This window comes from Dermochelys coriacea, chromosome 1 (genome assembly GCF_009764565.3).
Source record: "Dermochelys coriacea isolate rDerCor1 chromosome 1, rDerCor1.pri.v4, whole genome shotgun sequence".
Lineage (NCBI taxonomy): Eukaryota > Metazoa > Chordata > Testudines > Dermochelyidae > Dermochelys > Dermochelys coriacea.
The window spans coordinates 100,488,289-100,514,356 of record NC_050068.2 but is presented as its reverse complement, the minus strand read 5'-3'; the positions used below and the strand labels follow the sequence as shown (position 1 = coordinate 100,514,356).

Below are 26,068 nucleotides of genomic sequence, written 5' to 3'. Positions count from 1 at the left end.
GGCTGCCATAACTTAAATAGGTCCCCATGGCTATCTAGGTTTTGTTCGAGGTCTCTTTAGCCAAGTATCAGGAGGGTTCAAAGGTCCCTAAAAGCCACTGTAAGCCCTCCACGTCCTTGGGCTGCAAGTTCTGTGCTGTCACTCTAAGAGGTGCAGGGCAGAATATCACCTTTTAATACTAGTGTTGATGCAGAAGCCAGAAAGAATAAAGCTTAAATTTTGACCCCAGTTGAGTTTTAGGGCAGGCAGCAAGGAGGGAATATTTGCCATCTCTTTATTTGTAAACTATTACATTTTTGCCATTTCTTTTTGAAGTATAGCTGCAGTTTAAATTTCATTCACCTTTTGCAAGTCCTAGCGGAGATTTCCATTGAGCAACATCCCTGTAGAAATGTATATTACCATCTTGCAGAATTTCAGAGCTCTCTAGTCTAGAGCAGTGCCTCAGAAAATGTGGATCAGGACCCCGAGGTCTTGTGGATTTTAAATGAAATATTTGAATTTCCTTATTTAAAAATATAATATAAATATTCAACTTGGAGAAGTGAAAAATATACAAATTAATTAAACAGAGTTATAAAGATCACCTTTAAAAAGGATCTTTTGCCAACATTTACAACATTTACCTCACCTACCACTATTTCCTAATATCAGTAAATGAAAAAATGTGTATCTGAGGTTCTGTTGTGTAACTTTAGGCAAACATCTGCTTTGTAATGATCACTTCCAGGTATCTCATTCTGGAGAATTGGTATATGCTGCAAAATATAAATAAAACATGTTCAATCCATCTCTTTGTGCCTGTTTGCACCATTCTCAAAATGTTCTGCCATAATGGGTTTGAGAGAATGTGTGGTTAGTAAAAAGAATGAGGAGTACTTGTGGCACTTTAGAGACTAACAAATTTATTTGGGCATAAGCTTTCGTGGGCTAAAACCCACTTCATCGGATGCATGCATCGGATACATCTTCCCACTGTATTTTCCACTGCATGCATCTGATGAAGTGGGTTTCAGTCCACGAAAGCTTATGCCCAAATAAATTTGAAAGTCTCTTGGTGCCACAAGTTCTCCTCATTCTTTTGCTGATGCAGACTAACACGGCTAGCACTCTGAAACCTGTGTGGTTAGTGTTGATTAATGGGGAGAAGAGAATCAGGTCCCTAGTCTAGAAGGCATCTTAAAATAAGGAGATGACTCTGCGGTCTTCATAGTTACAATTCCCAGTTCTCTAGCTCACCCCTTCCCACTTCAATCATATTGGCTTTTTAGGGGTTGTTTTCATAGTAATGGATTGCCAATCACAACATATTTTGGAAAACTATTAAAGAATGTAAAAAAACACTAGGGTATCATTATTCCATGATTAAAGAATTTTCACCCATTACCACAGAACTGTGCTCCACAAGCTGAACTTTTTTTCTGTCTTTCAAATTGTTTCCTATCCTCATAATTACAAAAGTAAATATGAAAATGGGAACCAGTCATAACTGATGCTAGGCTGTCTTCCTGAGACTGCAGACAACATAGCTATTAGCACTTTAACCTGACCCATTCATCTCAGTGAAGTGTTAACACTGAAACCTTAAGATGGCATTTAAATATCTAAATTAACTAGTTTGCTGCTTTTACTTTATTATTTTAGCAGAAACATATAGCTAATGTGTAACCCACAATCCAAATTGCCTTCCATACCAACCTAGGTTCTAAAAGTGCCAGATGATTCTCAGTGAGCTACTGAAACCTCCAGCTTCCATCTTGACCGCTCCTACAATGCAGCTGTAGGCTTTCAACACCAAAATCTGTGGCATACTGAAAACCATAAATGTGTGGACAGCGTAACATAAGTTTAATATCAAAATAAATAGCAAAGACACTGATGTTACTATTCTTTTTCATGTTTAACTCACTTGAAAAAAAAAAATTAAATGGAGCTGCCATAGTTTTTTTTTCCAATCTATTACACCAGACTGATGTAGAACTGAAGTCTTTGCACAGAATTTATTTCCAGCTTGCTGTCAAGTATGCCAGGCCTTGTAAACACCTATTCACAACAGGGAATGTCTGGTGCCAAGAAACATAACAAGAATTCAGATTGTCCTGCAGAGTACTGATCTCCTCTCTGGGACAATGGATTTAGCTGTCTCAGGAAGGTGAACGTTACCTGTCCCAGCACCAGTTTTGATAAAATTGGCCCTGTGTAAACAAATAAAAGCCTATAAGCAAGTCACAAATATTCTGGTATTTTAAAAAAGGGGTCACAACAGGGAAAAGTCTGGGAATTCCGTGTTGAGAGACATTTTAGACATAGGAGAAATGATTTAGAGGGAAGGGAATGCACTATAGTTTTTGGTAAAAGGTGGCTAGAAAGCACATTCAAAACTTTTGAATTTAACCTACTTGTTTGTGCACACAACTATTTGAAATATGTTGTCAGATTGAAAGGATCATTTTAACCACACGTGACTATTTCGATGAACAGAATATTCATTAGTCTGAACCAAAAAAACCCTCTATTTTAAACAGTGTAGATTAGTTGAATTCAATAGACTTACTCCTCGTTTACACTAGTATTGGTCAGAATCAGGTCCAATGTGAGTTGCTGGAAAACACTTATTTCTGTCTACTTTTATGAATATGCATGAAAATAGCATATTCATAGTTATCACTGCTCTGTGGTTACAAGTGGGTGTTGAACAGTGCAGTCTTTCAGGAAATCTCTCTCACCTGGGGCTTCCCAGAACTAGATCTCTTTGCAACACCATCCAATATGAAGTGCTGGTACTTTTGCTTGAGGGGAGGGCAGTCGAAATTTGCTGAGATACGCCCTCCTCATCCCTTGGCCTCACCTCCTGCCATACACTTATCCCCCAATGACCTGGCTCCTCAAGGTCCAGAACAGAAACGAGAGTGGTTGGTGATCATTCTTATAGCAACATCGTGGCCCAGGCAGTTCTAGTTCCCTGATCTGCTCCACCTCTCTCTGTGACACTTCTTCACCTCCCTCTGACAGCAGACCTCCTGACCCATCCCAAACTTTCATTACTTCACCTCAGGGTTTAACTCCTTGATGGCTCTTAGGCATAAAACAGGAGTGTTCTCCCAAGATTCAGACAGTACTGCTGAATAGTAGAAAACCCATCACAAGGAAAAATTACCTGCAAAAGTGGAAGCATTTCCAAGCCAGGTGTGCCCCATGGTCCACATCTCCTCTGGAGTCTCTCCTTAAAATCTTTATTACCTGCTAAATTTTAAAAAGCCATGGGTTTGTCAATGAATTCTGTTAAGGTTCACCTAACTGCCATTATAGCTTTTCACCCCCCCAATCAAAGGGTTTTCAGTTTTCGCTCATTCTACCATGATGAGATTCCTTAAGTGTTTGTTTAACCTTTTTACTTACGTAAGGGAAGCTATTCTGCCTTGGGATCTTAATTCAATCCTTAGTGCCTTAAGGAGAAAAAAAAAATTTTAAACTCTTGGAGTTTTTTGTTTCTTCATCTGTCCTTCAGAATCTCGTTCCTTGTAGCCCTCTGCTGGAAGGGTAGGAGAGCTAGGAGCACTTCTGGCTGAGACCATATATGGTGTTCTATCCTATTAAGGTGACTCTGTCTCCACCCTCATTTGCTACCTAAAGCTCTTCTGACTTTCACATCAATTGCCAGTGTTTTTTTTTTTACCCAAGTGTCACACCTCTAGAGAAGAAGGCTGTCTTCATGTTCTGGATGAAAGCAGGGCTCTTGCTTCTACCTTCATAAGTCTAGGTCCTTCAGGGATTCTCTCGGATTTTCTTTTGCAGAAAGATGCTAAGGACATCTGATTTCCACACAAAGATTATTGAAATGTGTTTTGGGATGCATTCTGGCATGCTATATAGCTTTGGTGGTACATTCCCCACCTAGGGCAGACTGCCCATTCCACTAGGGATCAATCCATCTCTGTAGCCGTACTAGAGAACATACCTATCTTGGACACTTGCAAGGCTGCCACCTGGACAGTAGTGCACAGATTTTCCCAGCACTATGCTTCCACTGACATGGTTTTTGGCAATACTGTCTTAAATCTGCTCTACACTTGCCTCCTCAGCACTGTACTCTATATTGAGGCACTGCTCCGGAATCTGGAGTTCTTTGAGATGTTTTGCCCCAATGTGTGCTCCATACCTGCCCTCCTTCCCTTCTGCTCTGGAGTCCTTGACTCTGGACTTCATGGTTGAGAAGGACCCAGAGTGGCCCCTCCCTGTATGCTCTCATTTCAGAGTATGAGAATATGTAGGGTGCAGACACTGCTACCAAAATCTCTGATCAGAAGTGCATACGTGCAGTGCACACATCCTCACATGGAGCACCCATAGGGACAAAACATTTTGAAGAACTCCAGTTACTGTATGAGTAAGTAGCTTCTCCTTATTGCTGTTCACTTTATCAGGATATTAAACCACCTCTCCCCCTCCTGAGCATTTGAGTCTGGGCTGCTGATTATCCTCTTTATAGATTTTAAAAATAACACTCTTGGAAATGCTCAAATTGCAGACAATTTTAAGTTATGAATGTCTTGTTACTTTAGAAAACCACAAGCTGTTTCCTTCCTTTTAAGCAAAACCATAGCAATCTACACAACACTGGTACCATGAACAATACTTATTTTGAATAGTTTTCTCTAATAAGTACTCTAAATAAACCGTGTAGTTCTGCAACAATACAGCCATTAAAGAGGTAGAAAATATTTACCTCTTTTTGCCTTTCAGAGGATAAATGTCTGGCTGCAAGAATCATTTTAAACTTGTCCCAGAATTTTAAGTTTACAGACTGCAAATTCTTTCTCTGTTGCTGGATTGTCTTTAGAAAACTTTAATTATTAAAAAATAAGAATTTTAATGAATTTATTTAATTATTAGTAACTCTTCCAAAATAATGAACAAGGAAGGTTTTTTGTTGTTCCCAAATAGCCAGTGGCTTCATAAAGTCCTCTAATGGAGTAGTTTAGATGGCAATTGAGGGGCAGCTGGCTTGTGTGTATTCGGCATCCAAAATTGGTTTGCCTTGGCTGTCAATGCAGGCCTGTGTCTTTCATCTGTTTTCAAGTGGTTGCTGACAGAAACGCTCTCAGGAACATCTCTAGGATAGTCTCTGGTATTCTGCCTCTCCCTTTATCCATGCAACTACTGGGTGGTGGTTGTGCTAAGTCTGTACCTCCCGGGATTCTGCCTCCACTTCATACTGTGTCAGCCTTTTCTCCAGTGAGACTGAATCATACACCTAGACTATTCATCACACTAATCTCTAGAATTTCACCTCATAACATCTGATGTCACCCCAGTATCTCCATAAACAGCTAGCATATAGCTTGCAGCTCTTCTGCTTTTTCAATGCAGATACCAGTTTCATTTTAGCGTTTGTAGTAATCTGGAGATTGTTTGGAACCCTTCTCTGGAAAAGTGGTGGTCCTGCATTTTCAGCATTTCCTGCTGCCTTTTTCTCGTATTTTCTCCAAATGTGTACATTGTTTGCCTATTCTATTTCTTTTGTTTGCCTTCTGTTGAGACAGCCTGCTCTGGAGCTGAAACTCTGAAGTTAATTGAAGCTCTAAGCTATGGAACTAGTTGCCCAAAGGCTGACTCCCAGATCCCTTCTGCTACACTCTTTCTCTCTAGCCACACTCAAAGCCTGTCTCATTTTGTTTACGTGATCAGCAACTGTTTACCTCAGCCATCTAATTCCTTTGCCACTTCTTTAGCACTGTCTAGCATGGTTTTGTCATTGTATTTTGACACATTCCTTTCTACTTCTACTGCTCTGAAAGAGACAGTAGCTTATATCTCATTTTCTTTTTTTAAAAAAAATAAAATAAAGGAAGAACCAATTTATTACTTTAATCCAAGTCAGACTTTCTGAAATCTTTTTCTTAAGAAAAAGTTAAGATGGTTGGAGTTTATACTAGCTTCCTTAAGATTAATTTATTTGAAACTTCCTTCTTTTTCATAACAGTGAACTATTTCTAAGCAGTTCCAAAGCCTCCATCACCATGTGGTCTAAGTTGCAGAACATGTTGTATGTTGCTATACAGTGTTTCCAACCTTAGCAGTTTTGTTGTACGAAAAACTTCAAATTAAAGTCCCAGTGCCTGGAATCAGGTCATTATATGAGAATCTGAGCTTTCATTTTTAAAAAGCCACTAACTTCCTAATCCTCATGGATGCAGAGGAAAAACTTGAACATGTGAACCTTAGCAGTCCAAAAAGCAAGTAAAAGAATTCACCATTGATTATTTACATCTCATGTTTTCAAGCCAAATCTCATGATTTTTGAACACTTGGGTTGGCAATAGTGCATAATGTCATTTTACAGCCAGGTCAAACCCTGTTTTATGTATTAAAGCATTTACAAAATATAAAAAATAATAACTTTTAATGTTAAACATCACAAGCAGGTTAGGCCCTGTCAGAAGTTGCATCAGATTCTTCTTGCGTCAGAATTAAACTATTGCTTGGATAATTTTAAGCATCTCCTCTTCATTCATTGCATATACAAGAAAAGAGAGTAACTGAATGGAGTAACACCAAAAACATTCTATATTCTAGAAGTTAAGAGGTTTAGCTTGCTATGCTTCAAAGCAGTACTGTAGAGTTCAAATACCATAGTGATGTGTGTTGTATAGAACCTAACAGAATTGAATAGAATGTGTCACACCTGTACCACAAATGTTCTAAAGCACAAAATAAGTATGTTAAAGCAGTCCATAATATGCTTGCTCTGTCAGATAATATCCTTTCTCCTCAGATATCTCGGATGATCTAAGGAGGATATTGATTGATATATATTGTGATCTGATATATATAATCTCTCAGAATGGACTATCAGTCCCCCTGTTGGACGTAGTGCACATTCCAAAAGTAAAATGAAAAACAAACCAAATTAGATATGCAGGTTGTCATCACTTGCAAAGTCAGAATTACTCCACTTCTTCAAAACACTATGCAAATGTTGTTATATCAGTCTTGATACACATGTAATGGAGAACGAAGCTATGATAACACTGAATATGTACAGTGGAGAACTAATTTTCTGTACCTTACTAAAAGGACTGGCACTATTTCTCTTCAGTCAGCACAAGATTTATAACTAACTGTTTAAAGATTTATTGAACTTATCTAAAGCGCATCCCTTTTATTGACTTTTTGGTGTTCTTGTCTATGCTACGCAGAATAGTTACAAATGTGGCCATGGAGTTTGACACAATTGATGTTTTAGGTTTCTAACTTTCTCATATATGTGGACATAGTCATGTTGTTAAACCTCTAGAAGACGTTAATTGCAGATGGAAAAAAGGGTACCTGGGATAAGGCCAAGATTTAAACTGGGTCATTTTGTCTTGTATATTATTTAGAAAATGTTTGATGAAAGGAGTTGTGCTGAAATTTTGAGCAGAAGCATCTGTATTCTTACTGCTGAAACTTCAACACTTAGGGCTAGTCTACATTACTGCAGTACGTCGGTGCAGCTGTGCCGCAATAGCGTATCTGGTGAAGACGTGCTATGCTGACAGGAGCACAATATAGACACCACTTTAAGTTGATGTAACTTATGTTGCTCAGTGGGGGGTGGCTTTTTCACACCCCTGAGCGACATAAAGTACATGGACTTACACGGTAGTGTAGGCAAGCCCCGAGAGTCATATTAATAGATTCTGCCACCAGAAGGGCATTGTGATCATCTAATCTGACTTGCTGTATAATCCAGGCCATAGAATTTCCCTCAAATAATTCCTTTTGAAATAGAGCATTGCTTATTAGGAAAACATTCAGTCTGGAGTTAAAAATTTCCAGTGATGGAGAATCCACAACAACCCCTGATAAACTGTTCCAATGGTTAATTAGCTTCTCTCGTAAATCTGATTTATTTCCAATATAAATTTGTCTAGCTTCAACCTCTAGCCATAGGCTTTTCTTATACCTTTGTCTGTTAGAATGAAGATTCTGTTGTCAATTTTTTTTTTTCCCCCCAGGTAGGTACTTGTAGACTGTGATCAACACTTCTTAACCATCTTTGTTAAGCTAAATAGATAGACTCAAAGAGCTCAATCTTTGTAAGGCAGGTTTTCTAATCCTATTCATTCCGATTGCTCTTCTCTGTAACCTCTTCAATTTATCAACATCCTTCTTGAATTCTGGACACAGTATTCCGGCAGCAGTTGCCCCAGTGCCAAATACAGAAGTAACATAACCTCTCTAATTCAATGGAGATTCCAATTTATGCATTTTGGACACACAGTGACACTGGGAATTCATCTTTGTGACCCTAAAATCTTGTACTCTGACTTCAATTGTCTCCTTTATATTCATATTTGTTTACAGGGTGGTTGAAAACAACCTCACAGAAGGGGAAAGTATCACAGACTTTATGAAACTACAGTAAAGAACAAAATTGTCAGACACACAAATGAACATAATTTGTTGGGGAAGAGTCAATATGGTTTTGGTAAAGGGAAAACATGCCTCACCAATATACTACAATTCTTTGAGGGGGTCATCAAGCAAGTAGACAAAGGGGATCCAGTGGATATAGTGTACTTAGATTTTTCAATGTGCAGCGGCAGTCAAAAACGTGAACAGAATGTTGGGAATCATTAAGAAAGGGATACATAATAAGATCGAAAATATTATATTGCCTCTATATTAATCCATGGTACGCCCACATCTTGAATACTGCATGCATGTGTGGTCGCCCCATCTCAAAAAAGATGCATTGGAATTGGAAAAGGTTCAGAAAAGGGCAACAAAAATGATTAGAGGTATGGAATGGCTGCCATAAGAGGAGAGATTAATAAGACTGGGACTTTTCAGCTTGGAAAAAAGATGACTGATGGGGGATATGATAGCGGTCTATAAAATCAAGACTGGTGTGGAGAAAGTAAATAAGGAACTGTTATTTACTCATAACACAAGAACTAGGGGTCACTAAATGAAATTAATAGACAGCAGGTTTAGAACAAACACATTTTTCACACAATGCGGAACTCTTTGCCAGAGGATGTTGTGAAGGCCAAGACTATAACAGGGTTCAAAAAAGAACTAGATAAATTGATGGAGGATAGATCCATCAATGGCTATTAGCCAGGATGGGCAGGGATGGTGTCCCTAGCCTCTGTTTGCCAGAAACTGGGAATAGTAATAGGGGATGGATCACTTGATGATTATCTGTTCCGTTCATTCCCTCTGTGGCACCTGGCATTGGTCACTGTTCGAAGACAGGATACTGGGCTAGATGGACCTTTGGTCTGACCCAGTCTGGCTGTTCTTATGTTTATTTAGAATATAAATAAAGTGTCCCATTTTAATATCGGATTTGATCATTGATTTTCTTTCATAACTGAAAGGAAAGATGGTTGTACTCATGAGCAGATGTTACTTTGTTGGAGAAGGAATAAAATGTAGTATACCATATAACCAGTGTTCCAACTGAAGGACGTGTGAGGTGGTGGTTGTGGGTGTTTTTTTTTTTTAAAATAAAATTGTCATATTGCCACATTTACTGCCCTTGGCTGAAAAAACAGAGGAATCAGTTGGACAGAAACATTGCTTTTGGGTAGGGGAATAACATTGTTTCTCTCTCGAGCACTGTGTTTCAAGCACTGTGCATCATAGAATCCTAGAATAATAGGATTGGAAGGAACCTCAGGAGGTCATCTAGTCCCACCCCCTGCTCAAAGCAGGACCAATCCCCAACTAAATCATCCCAGTCAGAGCTTTGTCAAGCCTGACCTTAAAAACTTCTAAGGAAGGAGATTCCATCATCTCCCTAGGTAACGCATTCCAGTGCTTCCCCACCCTCCTAGTGAAAAAGTTTTTCCTAATATTGAACCTAACCCTCCCCCTCTGCAACTTGAGACCATTACATCATTCTGTCATCCGCTACCACTGAGAACAGTCTAGATCCATCCTCTTTGGAACCCCCTTTCAGGTAGTTGAAAGCAGCTATCAAATCTCCCCTCATTCTTCTCTTCCGCAGACTAACCAATCCCAGTTCCTTCAGCCTCTCCTTATAGGTCATGTGTTCCAGTCCCCTAATCATTTTCGTTGCCATCCGCTGGACGTTTTCCAATTTTTCCACATCCTTCTTGTAGTGTGGGGCCCCAAACTGGACACAGTACTCCAGATGAGGCCTCACCAATGTCGAATAGAGGGGAACGATCACATCCCTCTATCTGCTGTCAGTGCCCCTACTTATACATCCCAAAATGCCATTGGCCTTCTTGGCAACAAGGGCACACTGTTGACTCATATCCAGCTTCTTGTCCACTGTAACTCCTAGGTCCTTTTCTGCAGAACTGCTGCCTAGCCATTCGGTCCCTAGTCTGTTGCAGTGCATGGGATTCTTCAGTATCAATCTACTGTACAACAATATTCAATTATATTGCCTGCTCAATACTTGTTTGTATTGATTTCCTAATCCCACTGGTATATTATGCAAAGATAACTATACAGGGTCAGATCTTTGGCTAGTATAAATTGGAGTAGCTCCATTAGCTTCAGTGGTGCCATGCTGGCTTATATCAGCTGTACAGTAGACCCTTAGTATCTCTAAAATACTATAGTGCATTTTTAGATTACATCTTTCCAATCACCCAGCTCTTAGAGAGCACTGTGCTGTTACACAGCTGTAAGGAATTTTTCTCTTAAAGCTATTAATATAAGATAATTTACCTGTTAAGACTGGTTAAAGGAGTGTGTGGGCATAATATAATAGGTCATTTCCAGTTAACATCTTGCTTTTAGTACTGATTTGACAATGAAATGCTACATCAGCTCATAAATGTTTAAACAGGAAATAAAAGTGCTCTTCTGGAGCATGCGTGCATATTCCCATTGAAGGCAGTTGTTTCTGAAGGCAGAATTTAAAATATTATAGTCTGTCGAATTATTAAAAGTTAGATTTTTTTTTTCTGGCCTTCACCCAGGTGCACAGTGGGTAGGGGACTATCAGGAGCTCCCCTTGAGCAGCAAACCAAGCAGAATTGCAACTCTGGGGCTCAGTGGCAGGAAGGTATTACTCTGTTCTTACTGCCCTCGGAGGACACAAGGGTGGCCAGGAAGCTGGTCCATGGGTCTCTTGTGCAATGGCCAGCAACATGGAAGAAGTAAGCTATACTTCATCAATGTCTGTGTGTGCCTGGGAGCCTGTTGGTGCTCTTGCTGTCCTTTGAAATGGGCTATGCCTACATGGTGCAATCTAGCTGTTAATCAGGCTGGAAAATAGCTTCCCATTAATGTACCTCTATTTCCCCCATCCTAAAAGGGATAATCTCACAGAAAGTGATGTGACTTCATTGCAATATCAGGAAGCAAAGAGACTTGCTAATCGTAGCTGGTATAAGTATCCCAACTTGTCCATTTCTTCGTCAGACTTTTTTGTGCCCTCTTCATGATAGTCCATATCTCAGGAACCAACTGGAATCTTTCCCATCCCTGACTGCTAGAATGGGGGAAAGAAGTCTTAAAAGCGTGAAAAAAGAAAAGTAGCCATTGAAAGGTTCAGCACTGAAAGCAATGAATACCAATTTTGCAGCCAGAAACTTTAGCAACTTGGTCCCACGATATATCTGACTGTCTGGAACATTTGGATAAATTTTTTTATCTGTCTTTTCAGGTGCACTACAATGTTGGCAAAAACTTGGCTGATAAAGGCAACCAAACAGCTGCAATCAAATACTACAGGGAAGCTGTAAGGTATTTTCAATTTATTATTTCACTAAGCTGTCCTAAAAGTTATTTAATTTCTCAGGCATAGTAAGACTGAGAAAATGTTGACTTTGGGATTTCAGTTGCAAAATGTTGCAGTGTCACATAACTAATCATCCAGCTGAAAGGAAAGGGAATGACTACAGTACCTTGTTTCCCTACGAGTAACACATTTCTCTTTTATATTCTAGGTTGAACCCCAAATATGTACATGCCATGAACAACCTTGGAAATATCTTGAAAGAAAGAAATGAGCTCCAGGAAGCAGAGGGACTGCTGTCCTTAGCTGTGCAAATACAGTACGTTAAAAGAATGGCAAGCATTGTTGCATCAACTCAAAACAAACAGTGCAATGGGATCTTATATTCCAAATGCTAAAATGTATTTTAAAATTTTTGCCTAGGCCTGATTTTGCTGCTGCATGGATGAATCTAGGAATAGTACAGAATAGTTTAAGAAGGTTTGAAGAGGCAGAGCAAAGTTACTGGACTGCACTTAAACACAGGAAAAAATACCCAGATTGTTACTACAATTTAGGACGGTTGGTAAGTGTGGTTTGTTTGTTTTTTAATGAAATTGTGGCATATGATTAAAAAGTTATTTAAATTGTGATAAAGCAGAATTTACATTGAAAATCCAGCTATCGCTCAACACTGACAATAACTCAGATTTGCTTGAGTGTAGATTGGGGGTGATCTCATGTTTTGTAACGCCATCTCTTGTCTATCCCCAACCTACCTCCCCCTCATCTACATAAGAGGCATGCTTCCTGCATTTGTCATTACTTTTTCGTATAAAAACAAATATATATTGGGGAAAATCTAGCTTCTATGCTTCACAAAGCTACCTTTTTCTCCAGGAGATAATTACTAGTCACTTCTCAAAATCTTGGCTTCAATTCTAAAAAAAATTAGTACATTTCAACAACCTGTTGTGTAACAGAGCTATACCAAAAAGGAAAAAAAAGTTCAATGCAGATTGGTCTCAATATTTTATTTAGATTTTAAAAAAAAAATGTGTATGCCCATCCCTTTCCTCTAGGCACATGTATATCTAAAAACCATAAACAAGTCATATCAGAAAAGAAAAATAAGAATTTTTCATAAAAAGTGATTATCTCTAAAGATTTAAAAATACTACCACTCTTAAATACTTTAATGCACCCTTGTCTGCTGAATGGGATAGTATTATGATACTACGTACATGTTTCAGAAAAAAGACCCTGGGGAACAGTGAACAAGACACATGAGTATCTCTGTACCATCTTTAGCATGAACTTTATGACAAAAGCAAAGCAGGATGCAATTACTGTGGATTGCCTTACTTTCAGTATGCAGATTTGAATCGCCACATAGATGCATTGAATGCATGGAGGAATGCTACAGTTCTGAAACCAGAGCATAGTTTGGCTTGGAACAACATGATTATATTGCTTGATAATACAGGTACAGTATATTAATGGTTTTGATGGTTACTTACATAACAGTTCTTATAAACCTTGAAGCTAGCAAAAATACCAACCTAGCTCAGAGACTATTAGGGATGTTTATTAAAAAATTGGAGGATGCCTGGACATCTCTCTCCCCCGCGCCCCTCACCCCAAAGAAACCAGGACACCTCACTCCCTAGAAAAACAGGGATCTCTTTCCCACCCCTTCCTGTCTGTGGCCAAGGTGGGGGCCTGTTTCCCCCCCCCATTGTGTCCCCGACTTCCACCCCCCAAACAGGGAGAAAAGGAGAATTGGCACTAGGAAAGCTGCCCTCCTATGCCACCTAGGGCCCATAATTACCTTGGTCAATTCCAGGTGTGGATCTCCTTCCAAGAGGATGATACTCTTCCTTTTCTCCCTCTTCTGTCACATTCTCTCTCCTGCTCCTCCTCCTTCCTCTCCCATGGCCTGTGCAGTGAGGGTCTGATAGGAAGCAAATCACTGCAACTGTCAGTGGAATTCGGGGTCCTGAATTCACCGCCCAAGCCACAGGCTGTGTGTTGCGCTCTAACTGCTCTGTATGCTGGCATGCTCTAGGTAGCTAGTGCGCATTAACATAGTCTGGCAGGCTCCACGTGGGGCAGTTAGAGTGCAACACAAAGCCTGTGGCTTGCGTGGTGAATCCAGTCAGGCAATAAACAAAAATTCATGCAACCTGTCCTTGACTTTTACTAAAAATAGCCTGGTTGGGGAGGAGGCACAACATCACTGCCGGGGCTTGCAGCTGCTCCAGCCCCATCGCTGGTCCTGTGGCAGGGGCTGACTACCACTGCTCCTGCCCTGGGGAGGGGCAGGGAGGGCTGACCCCACCCCAGCCGCTGCTCTGGTGGCCTGGGACTGCTGTTCCGGCAGCCCTGGGAATGGCAGCTGCTCCAGTCCTGCCCCAGAAGAAGTCACGGAGGTCACAGAAAATCACAGAATCTGTGACAGAATCATCGCCTTATTTATAATACAGTATACATATGCTCACAGTGTGGAAGTAGCTAAAATATTAGCTATGTTAAGTTATCTTTTCTTTCCCTTCTCTCCTTTGTCATGCTATGGGCTCCCAGGGAATTTAGCACAAGCTGAAGCAGTTGGAAGAGAGGCCCTGGAACTGATACCTAATGATCATTCTCTTATGTTTTCTTTGGCAAATGTACTGGGAAAATCACAGAAATATAAGGTATGTAAAAGGGGAAGTGATCTGAATGTTTGCATTTAAAAGTGAAATCTGTGGGAGGCGGCACTGGACTGTGACTCAGCAGTTCGGGGTTCAGTGTCCCACTGTGCCACAGAACTCCTGTGAGACATTGGGCAAGATACTTAATCTCTCTGTGCCTCAGTTTCCCAAATATAAAATAAAGATAATTCCTTAACACCCATTGTGTCATGACAATAAATCTGTAAATACTTGGGGGCATCCAGTCACTGTGGTGTGTACTTTGAAATAGAGCCAAATAATGTATTTAAGTCTGTAGATAGGACAGGACTGAAAGAACCAACCAGTCCTTGTACTTGGACATAAAGAAAATTTTTGCAAATAAGGGGGTAAACACAATTCATCTGGTAAGTGTTAGACATTTGTTTCTGAAAAGTAATTGACTGCCGCATGTAACAAGAATCAGTCTCTTGATTAAATATTTTCATCAGTATTTGCCACGATAGCTACAGCATGAAGGAGAAATAAAACGCACATTAACAGGAGACTACATAATGGAAGGGCAGCAAGGAAAAAAATGCAATTAACTGTTCCATTTGGTCTCATTTTCTGTAATGGGTAGTTTAGGAGCAAGCTATCAAAGTCAACTCATGCATCTGTGGAGTGTTTTGCAAATGGATCAGCAGTGGCACACAGCTCTACATATAAAGAAAAGGAGTACTTGTGGCACCTTAGAGACTAACAAATTTATTAGAGCATAAGCTTTCGTGAGCTACAGCTCACTTCATCGGATGCATCCGATGAAGTGAGCTGTAGCTCACGAAAGCTTATGCTCTAATAAATTTTAGTCTCTAAGGTGCCACATGTACTCCTTTTCTTTTTGCGAATACAGACTAACACGGCTGCTACTCTGAAACCAGCTCTACATATGTGTCACAAAGGGTTTGAGTTATGTTTGCTTGTTAATGAGCCAAAAGTTAGTCTTATTTTGTGGAATCACTGACCAAGAATAAGCCACCTACTGTGAATAACTGTAGTTGTCCTCACTGCCTCTATATTCATCCTCATCATCTGCAATGCAAGTGGCAGGAAGAGATGTATAATCTGGAAGCTTTTTGAATTCCTTATATAAAAATTGTTTGCTCACTAAGATCCTTTGATTTGTAGAAATAATATAGCACTGAAGTAACATCCTGAAAACATCTTGAATGAGAAGCATTTATGACCTCTAGACCTTTCAGGATAGAAATTACACCAATTTTCACCAATTACAATGTCAGGTGATATTTATCTCCATTTTCTTGCCCTTTTCCAGGATGATGAAACCTAGCCATGTATCTAAACTATCAAGTTTGCTGTAGTTGTCACAGGAAAAATGCACTTTCAGAGAGGACTTAAAAGAAAAGAGGGGAGTTGCTTTGATGACCAGCTCAGGAAAGTCATTCTGTTTGGAGTGGCGTAGTATGGAGGAAATTACAGAGATGGCTGTGGGAGAAAATGGGGCTCTGAGATTAGCATTGTTAGTGGAGTGGAAGGAACCAGAAAGTGATAGTGGGAGAGAATGTGATGAGAAGCTCAGTATGGGGGAAGTGTGGAGTTATGTAGTACCTTTTAAGGCACTAACAGGCAACTTGAACTTGATGTGGTGTAGCAGGGGATAGCAAATGGAGAGATTGAAAGAAGGGACTGATGCGGTTTGTTCAGTAGGGAAGGAAAATGATCTTACCAGCTACATTCTCTATGATCTGGAGGGGAGGATTGTAGGCATCAGGAAGGCTAGGGATCAGTAGGTTACATGGGAGATGATGAACTCAACAAGAGTTCTAGTTGTAAGGACAGAGAGAAAGGGATGTATCTCAGAGATCTCTTCTAGGGAAAAGATTCAAGATTGGAACGTGTCAAGTGCCTAGAGATGTTGAGTGAAATTTGTGTTGGGGAGAAAGATTGAATGATATCCAGCACTTAACGGATATTCTCATAAATAATGTGTCTGCATAAGGATTGCTAAGGTGTCAGTTCTGCCCTTGAAGCACACTAAGCATTTTTTTCAATCCATATTCCTTTTGAAGCAGTCTATCGATTTGGAAATGTCTTGCCAGCTTGAAAGCTAGGTTTTCTTTCAGTATGACTGCAGCAATGTTCCCTGTAGTTTCAAATTCACTATGCATTTTTCCAGAACGGATGACTTACAGAAATGTAACTCCTAAGCATATGAAAGATGGAACTTCTTAATTGAGACCTGGTTTTAGCAAGTTATTTTCCCTTCCTTTTTGAAATGAACAAAGCAACTACAGATCTCGGAAGCCATCTCTAATGTTTTGAAAGTGTGTGTATATTATACGTTTATCCACAGCGTTTTTGTTCAAGAAATACAAGATGTTAGCCCCATTGGCTAATTCAGTGGGTCTCCATATTTGAGGTAAAAACAAACTCGTTTTGTGCTGCAACTCTGGCAGCAGATGGAATGTGCAACATGCTTTTTTCAAAGTCTTTGCTACACACAGTGCTGCAAGTATCCTGACAACATTTAATTTAAAGATTTGGCTGTCCAGACCAACTGAAATATTGCCCAGTGTACTGAAATGTTTATTTAATGCAATGGGATATTCTTCAATCTGCCTTTAATCATCTGATGCTCATTGACTAACTGCTGAGCAAAGCAATGGCAATAAAATCTTTTCAATAAGTATGTGCCAGAAGGTGCATGGTAATGAGTCAGCTGCAAACGTGTTTTATTAATTTTTTTTGGATAACACCATGCACAATAACTACTCTATAATACTTGGATAGAGGAGGAGTGAATTCCTGTGTTTGTTGCTCCTACTATGTGGCTGGTGACAATTTACTGAAAGACTGGGTTAACTGGGCAGCAGCATATCTGTGCACTCTGATGGCTGTAGCTTCACAATGGAAAAAGCAGAAGTCTACTTTTTAACTAAAATGTTAGAATTTCCAGCATATTGGATAATGCAGCAAAGATTGCAGAGAGATTCCAACATTGTGGGAAGTGTGACTTTATTAATCTTTAACTTTTTTCCTGCTTCTGCTGTTAGGGCAAGTTTGTTTGGAGGATTTTGCTGTGTGTGTATGTGTAATGAACTTGGAGACAGATGGAGATGCCAGTCCTGCCACCAAAGGCCTGTTTTCCCCACTTGAGAGAATTCAGATGCATGGTTCAGTAGCTTGTTCCTATGTAAGGATAAAGTAGGCCTTCATGGCTGTGGTTTATAAAACTTTTCTCACAGGATAGCCTGTATTTGGTTTTTGGGCCTAAGATGTAAAGGCCTCATACACCAGACAATTATCTAGGAAGTAGTGGCCTTTCCTGAGGTGCACTGGACTGTAACTGTGCATTAGAGTATGCCTACACAACAGCTGGAAGGTGCAATTCCCAGCGTGGGTAGACTTAGACATACATGCTAGCTCTGCTCAAGCTAGCACCTAAAAATAGCAATGTGGCTGAGGTGGCACAGGCAGTGCTTTGGGCTAGCTGCCAAATACAAACCCAGGGGGTTGGGTGGGATTATACTCTTGCATCTTGCCCAAACTACTGCCTATGCTGCAGCAGCTACGCTGCTATTTTGAATGCTCCAACTTGAGCGGAGCTAGCACGTCTGTCTATCCACACTATCTACACCCGCAGACTCAAGGAACACGAAACGTACCACTTGTAGCTGGCCTTTTCTCTCCAAGTCTTTTGCCTGGGAACTGAGCTAGAGACTGTCCAAGAATCTAAAATGTACAGCAGCACTGAAACTACCTAAAATTACCCTTCTAAAATATCTGAACTTAACTTTTTTTTTAACATGATTTTTAATAAGAAGGCTTTTCTGGACAGAGAGCAAAGGTCTCTACACTGGCAGCTAGCATTGGGAAGACAAAACTTGAAGTGGTTAAGAAACTGACCAGATTCTTATAATCTTGGCTCTGAACATTTGGTGCCATGAGAGGCCTTTGCTTTTCTAAAAGGTTCCCAAATGTCATCAATGCTGCGGGCACATCCCACAAGTGGGAATATGCAGAGGACGCTTGAAGATGCAGTGTTTTTTTTTTTTTTTCAGTGATTTGTAGTTTTTATATTTTAAAGCAGAGGTACTGTTCCTCAATGTGGATTATATTCAGACCTCAGCTTCAGATGTGTTTACTGTAACTCTGTTTTAATAAAATAAAAAAAAAGTGGTTAATTTTTAGAACAGTGGGAAGAATGTAACTTAAAGGCAAAAGCTTTTGCTTAAAACTTAAAAACAGTACAAAATAGAATATTATCTTCGGCCAATAACAAGCAGGGAAAACTTCTACCTAAAAGGTGAATATTTTGAAACATTAGGAATATTGGGAAATTTGATTAAAACGTACACTGCTTTTGCAAACTTAATCATAGTGGGTACCTCTAGTTGCCTGCTATAATAGTAGAAGCCTGTGATATGTTGGTGCTTGTGTAGTTTATATTTAGTGGAGGCTGCAGCCACCAGAGAGCAACGAGTTCAGACAGTGTTCTATATAACATTGTGGGGAGGTAATGTATTGTATAGATGAAAAAATATGGCTACAACTCTAATACAGTTTGTGAAGTCTTTGTGGTGCTTGGGTGCACTTGCATTTTGTGTACTACACGAGTAACCTATACTGTTCACATCTTCTTCCAAATTATTCAGGAATCTGAAGCTTTGTTCCTCAAGGCAATTAAAGCCAATCCAAATGCAGCCAGTTATCATGGTAATTTGGGTAAGAACCTTTCTAACTCCTCAAGAGCAAACTTTTATCAAATGTGCTGTTTGTTCCCTTATGTTCACTGTGTATAAAAAGAAGTTTTGAGACTGTTCCTGCTGGATGGATTTCTATTCTGACTAATTTCTAGAAAGCCATCAAGGAAATGGGGCAGCAAAAACTAAAATCTGTCACATAGTATGATAGATCAGATAGGTTGAACGTAGTAGTCCAGAGATGGCAGAACTTCAGTGGCTGCAAATTGATTCATTTGAGCTATGCTTGTAAATCTTTGAGCTCATATAAATAAAGTAATTTATGGCTACAACATATTTCATTCCTCCATCATTCCATGGTTGGTTCTTTCCCTAAGCTCTGCTCCTGCAGCTGGCAGAAGAACAAACTACTACTGTGCCACTAACCAGCTAAAAAAAACCCTTTATTGGAAACAAATGCTTTAATGTTGTTTTCCAAGTGATTGGCAATTTGCACATTATTCAACAAGACTGCTAATGAAAACTACTCATTGCTGTTTCAGCTGTGCTTTACCATCGCTGGGGAAATCTTGACTTAGCCAAGAAACACTATGAAGTCTCTCTGAAGCTTGACCCTGCTGCACCCGGGACCAAGGAAAACTACAGCCTTTTAAAAAGAAAACTGGAACAATTGCAAAAGAGAGGCAATATCTGATGTTTCTTTTTAGGCTGTCAGCGCATGCTGTATACCTTTAATGTTACAGGGCTACTTTTAACCATTTAAGGGATTCAGTTACAGAGTTTTAAAAATAATAATTACAGCACCACTAATGCACACTCAAATGCTTGATTTGGTCTTACGTTGGAAATTTATCTTTTTCAGTTGACCCAACTGTAGATTCTAAAATTTCAGCTCAAGAATGTTCTTTTTGTTTTTTGAAATCTTTAACTGTTTTTAAAGCCCATTAAATACTGACATGGGTATGTGAAATTTAATATAGGGTGGAGTTTCACAACACTACTTCACAACACTAAGTAAATAGAAAGTTTATTTTCATACGCAGTTGACTCATTCATCTGACTTTTAGTATCAGTTTAGAATACTAAAATGGAGAAAGTGACTCTGAAGAAATGGCACTTTCCTACTTGAAAACATGATCCCTTACACGTATGCAGAGTCATAGATATTCACTTCAGAGAGTGAAGTGGATTCCTGTCTATATAGCACATCAACAGAATGGTTAATCATTACAATTATAGGTCTAAATTCTGACTAAGCTTGTGCCTGTGCAAACCCGTTTACAGCAGTGGGGTTGGCAAAGGTGTAAATGAGTCCACAATTTGACAAGCAAAGGGTTATCAGCCATATGTGATGGTGCTCTCGGTCAAGGGTAGAAGGACCCCAGGGACAGAAAGTCTTCCCAGAACAATATAGTGGTACAAGTGGGCAGTACTGGCTAAGGAGTGAGTTTGGCCGTGGTACCGGAGGTGCACTGATGTAGCCTTTTCCCAGTCAGCTTCTGCTGGCAGGACTCCCCTAGCAGCCATTAAAGTTGTCTTAACTCTTGTGGCAGGATGGCGGGGCAAACACAGTCAACCCTATGCCCAGGGTTAATCATTATTTTCTTGGGCATAGCAACTCCCACTGGTTCAGGAAGTTGCAACTTGGAGTTCCTGCATCAGGGATGAACCAAGCACAAAGCCACACAGAAGCTGACCTGCAGAATCTGTTCTACTGGCACATGAACCATCAGAAATCCAGATTCGCTTTCAGATCTCAGGGTGAGTTCGCTGAAGTGGCAATTGGTGTGGGGGGGAAAGCATCTTAATTTATAAACAGAGAAATATTATATGGAAATGACAGATATTTGTACAGCACCACTTTGGAGCATGCTGCACTTTAAACTAGAGTTGTCGATTAATCACAGTTAACTCATGCGATTAACTCAAAAAAATCACGATTAATCGTGTTCTTCTGTTAAACAATAGAATACCAATTGAAATGTATTAAATATTTTTGGATATTTTTCTACTTTTCCAAATATGTTGATTTCTGTTATAACACAGAATACAAAGTGTACAGTGCTCACTTTATAGTATGATTTTTATTACAAATATTTGCACTGTAAAATTATAAAAGAAATAGTATTTTTCAATTAATCTCATACAAGTACTGTACTGCAATCTTTGTCATGAAAGTGCAACTAAAAATGTAGATTTTTGTGGTGTTACATAACTGCACTCAAAAACAAAACAATCTAAAACTTTAGAGCCTACAAGTCCACTCAGTCCTACTTCTTGAGCCAATTGCTAAGACAAACAAGTTTGTTTACATTTATGGGAGATACTGCTGCCTGCTTCTTATTTACAATGTCACCTGAAAGTGAGAACAGGCATTCGCATGGGACTTTTGTAGACAGCATTGCAAGGTATTTAAGTGCCAGATAAGCTAAACATTTGTATGCCCCTTCATGCTTCGGCCACCATTGCAGAGGATATGCTTCTATGCTGCTGATGCTCATTTAAAAAAAAAATGCTTTTAATTAAATTTGTGACTGAACTTGGGGGAGAATTGTGTCTTCTATCTGCATTCTGCCATATAGTTCATGTTATAGCAGTCTCAGATGACCTAACACGTTTGTTTTAAGAACACTTTTTTTCACAGCAGATTTGACAAAATGCAAAGAAGGTACCAATGTGAGATTTCTAAAAATAGCTACAGAACTGGACCCAAGGTTTAAGAATCTGGAGTGCCGTCCAAAATCTGAGAGGGACGAGGTGTGGAACATGTTTTCAGAAGTCTTAAAAGAGCAATGCTCCGATGCGCAAACTACAGAACCCAAACCATCAAAAAAGAAAACCTTCTCTTGGTGGCATCTGACTCAATGATGAAAATGAACATGCGTCGGACCACTCTACTTTGGACCGTTATCAAGCAGAACCCATCATCAGCATGGACGCATGTCCTCTGGAATGGTGACTGAAGCATGAAGGGACATATGAATCTTTAGCGCATCTGGCAAGTAAATATCTTGTGATGCTGGCTACAGCAGTGCCACGCAAACACCTGTTCTCACTTTCAGGTGACGTAAAAAAGAAGCGGGCAGCATTTTCTCCTGCAAATTGTAACCAAACTTGTTTGTCTGAGCGATTGGCTGAAGTAGGACTGAATGGACTTGTAGGCTCTAAAATTTTACATGGTTTATTTTTAAATGCCATTATTTTTGTACATAATACTACATATGTAAGATCAACTTTCATAATAAGGAGATTACACTACATTACTTGTATTAGGTGAATTGAAAAATACTATTTTGTTTTTTACAGTGCAAATACTTTTAATAAAAAACAGTAAAGTGAGCATTGTACTCTTTGTATTCTGTTGTAATTCAAATATATTCTATTCAATGTGTTTGAAAATGTAGAAAACATCCAAAAATATTTAAATAGTAAAATACCATTTAACAGTGTGAATAATTGTGGTTAATTTTTTAATTGCTTGACAGCCCTACTTTAAACTTTTAATTAGCAGCACAGAGGAGGGAGTCAAATGCTGTTTGTGTGCTGGTATTTACATAGCTCAACATAATGTTGCTGCTTCCGTAAATATTTATCTTTTTAAAAAGAAAGTGGAAAAACAATCTATTGGATGTGAGAATTGAGAGATTTGACCTCCTCTCTCTTCAGGTTCCTGCATTCTGTATTTTTTTTTCCATAGGAAGAAACTGATTCATGCAATATTTGCAGCTTTCCTAACTCGTGTGGTAATATTGTACAGGCAGTTCTGATGTATTCTTAAGATACCACTCACCTAAATACGAAACTGTTCAAAATGTAAGGCAAATGTCTGCCATAGTACAGAATATTATATGATCTTGCCCTTCTGAATATCATGTAAATGTTTTACATCTACTGTACTCTACTTTTTAAATGTTTTGCTTGGAAAAGAGTGCCACATTTGGAACTAAAATACAAGTGGCAATTTTTTTTATAGATTTTTATATTCTGTCCTACAGCTCAGCCTAATATGCATCAGATGTAGAAGGCATTGTGTTAACTAGGCCTCTAGACCAAAAAAAAAAAAAAAAAAAAAAAAAGGATTTTGCTATGGAAACTAGTTTCTAGCAGACGAAAGAAATTACTTCACAAAAACAAGCCATATTTGTTTGTTCACAATGTCTGTTGTAATTGAGTTCTAAATTATTATTCTTGTCATGTAATTCACATGTATGATCATCCTTATTGGCATGTACCGTTAATTTTGGATTAATCCAATAGATCAATATTATACTTGGGGCACAAAACTCCATTTAATTATGCAGCAAACCCATTACACGCACTTGTCTGGGGATGCTGACTTGTCCTCCTACTCTGAGTTTCTGATGGATTGGACCTCCTATTTTGTACTCTTCGTATTTTAAAATGTTTATTTACTCTTTTAGTACCAACCCCATGATCTCTTCTTGATTTATATTCAGGCTATTTAATATCAGTTAACTTTTTATTTCTTTGTTTTAATTTATAATTATTAATTTAATGCAATAAAAATGAAAGGTAATCACTTATATCAATTTAATAGCAATGGTACACTTTTAGCAGAGTATGTCGGAGCTCAACTGGCTTCTGAAGAACTAATATACAAGATTCTGTTTATATAAAATACCCCATAAATCTTTCAAGAACACTAAATATCTTCCACTTTATCCTCTCAAACAACTTAGTAATACAACTCATTCAATGTATTAGGCCTATTAAAATATTTATGAATTTACCTTTTTAAAATGTTTAATTTTCCACACCGGGTAACTAACTCCTGAGTCAGTATAGAAAATATTGTCTGCAAGAGAAAAAAGATGTAAAGAGAGGGGTTTCACTGTAAGGAGATTTTATAAGCTTAGACCCAATTGTTTTTTAATAATTTTTCTTGCCACTATTGTTAATTGATTGAATATCAATATAGAATATTATCATTGCTAATTTCTCCTTGCCAGCTGATCAATCCTTTTCTATTTGATTATGCAGTGAAGTCATAAATCTATATTTGTAACATATTAATTTCCATGCAATAGACTGAGGTCACAAGTGCTTGGTCACTTCACTGTTCACTCATGTAAACAAAATTACAAAGAAAGAGCAAAGGTAGGCAGCATGCTCCAATGGATAAAGCACAAGATTAGGCATAGCATCTGTTTGCTCCTGCTACTATTAATCGCTGTAATTTTGATTTACTCACTTGTGGAAACATTTCAAAAGCATCCATTAACTTTTAGAGCCTCTATTTTTGAGTGTCCAACTTCTCATATTTAGGGCCTGACTGTCGGGATGTGCTGAGCACTTGCTGTTCCTGTTGATTTTAACTGCAATTGTCAATATTTAGTATATCTGAAGATCAAGCCCTAGGTGTCTGTTTGGACATTGTGAAATTGAGGTACTCAACTTTTGAAAATGCTGGCTTTACTGTCTCCAAGCTATACTGTATGCATCTGTAAAATTGGAACCAAGTACATTTGTTAGGCACCTCTGTAAAAAATAGTTGTGATCCAAGGATGAAAACCACTTTATTTAATATAAAAAATGACTAGCCCAATGAATTGGTTTGTATAACGTATTCTCCCTATGCTACAACATCAGGCTCTTAGGATACATATAATTCCTACGATTCATTATAACAATGAAAGAATCTCAGAAGAATTTGAATCCTATCAAAGCATCCCACACAGCCAACTATACCTGTGATACGAAGTCATTTTCCATCTTCATGTGCAGTTATTTCCTTCCAAGGAAATCCCCTACTGGTTAAAGTTTCTTCAGACTTAACTGTCCTCTTCAACTAGTCCCCTGAGCCTGAGGTCTGGATTCCTGGAACTCCTGGTGTTTCATCTTTATGGGTACACATTCTTAACATGTGTGTCCCTTGCATCAAGAATCCTACAAGTATTGTTGAGCTCAGGCCGAATGTGATATGAGCAACAGGTACACCTGGGGAGGTCAGATTGATTTATTTCTTCCTTCACTTTTTTTTTTTTTTTTTAACAAAGTTTGGGGTTGTCTTTTGTGGAGGTTTGTTACGGAGGGGATGGGGTTACTGTCCATACAAAGGTTTGGCTACCCAAAAGGATCACAAGTTCAGACTAGGACAGTATTTTCTGAACTAGTTTTGCCTATTGCTAGGTTATATATGATCATGTTGTATTTTACTAAAGTTGTCATTTATTTATTTCATTATGTTCAGTCTTACAACTAGTTTAAAAGTAATCAAGCAGATAACTGTAAATCTGTAAAGCTCTTGATGGTTTGTTTTTTTTAGTTTAAAACCTGTCTTTTTGGAATTCCAAGCTCTACATTGTAGCATATTGCTAAAAGAATAAAATGTTTGAATTAAAAAACATCTAAATATTTTATTTAGATGTTGATTCCTTTGTGCATACCAGATTTCCAACAAGCATAGCTACGTCTGCTGATTCAAACGTGATCCTCATTTTTAGTGAGTGAGCAGTACTTGTATTTTCAAAGTCCTTTAGATGAATCTCTTAAATGTGCCCTCTACTAACAAATCTTTTGTAATATGAAAGACCATAATCCACTAGGAATGAAAGTGAGAATACAAATCAAACTGCTATAGCATAAAGGTTAAGTACTGCACACTTGCTACTTTTAAAGACACAGATACCTGTAACTGCACGAGTCATATACTGGAGGATTGATTGTACTGTTAGCAAAATGCATTGCAGTGTTGTGGCATGGGTGTTTGGTGTGTCAGTGTATGGTATATTAGAAATGATTCATGGCTTATTAAATTAGGGTTTTGTAGAAATCTGGTCACAAGAAATTTGAAATCTGTGGCTTTAAATTTGATGCTGATATCTGAACTCTTCTTTCTTGATGTACTGTTAATGATCTGAGTTGCAAATCGTTATTCCAATTTACAAAGTTTCAACCAAGAAAGAAGCAAACATTTGTAATAAAGCCCAGTAATAAATCTGCATTTTTGCTATCATGCTACTGAGGTTTTATTTTTGCTT

The 26,068-nt window shown here is 38.7% G+C and overlaps 1 protein-coding gene and 1 long non-coding RNA gene across 4 annotated transcripts in view; one reads left to right on the top strand and one right to left on the bottom strand.

The window, feature by feature from the left end:
- TMTC4 (transmembrane O-mannosyltransferase targeting cadherins 4) overlaps nt 1-26,048 on the top strand; it is a 65,695-nt gene extending 39,647 nt beyond the window's left edge. For both annotated transcript variants that reach the window (XM_038386623.2, XM_043504726.1), the window contains exons 12-18: nt 11,642-11,721; nt 11,925-12,032; nt 12,137-12,278; nt 13,064-13,178; nt 14,276-14,388; nt 19,020-19,089; nt 19,610-26,048. In XM_038386623.2, the coding sequence (XP_038242551.1) occupies nt 11,642-11,721; nt 11,925-12,032; nt 12,137-12,278; nt 13,064-13,178; nt 14,276-14,388; nt 19,020-19,089; nt 19,610-19,761 (780 nt within the window). In that variant the 3' untranslated portion in view covers nt 19,762-26,048. The remainder of the gene's footprint in view (nt 1-11,641; nt 11,722-11,924; nt 12,033-12,136; nt 12,279-13,063; nt 13,179-14,275; nt 14,389-19,019; nt 19,090-19,609) is intronic.
- On the bottom strand, nt 1,882-23,886 carry LOC119849641. Of its 2 annotated transcripts, XR_006277798.1 has the most exons (4): nt 23,819-23,886; nt 3,158-3,243; nt 2,727-2,884; nt 1,882-2,195 (listed from the first exon to the last, which is right to left on the bottom strand). It is a non-coding gene; the product is annotated as an uncharacterized LOC119849641 (long non-coding RNA). The 2 variants fall into 2 exon arrangements; XR_006277797.1 differs by having other exon boundaries at nt 2,727-3,243.
- Nucleotides 26,049-26,068: the final 20 nt, after the last annotated feature.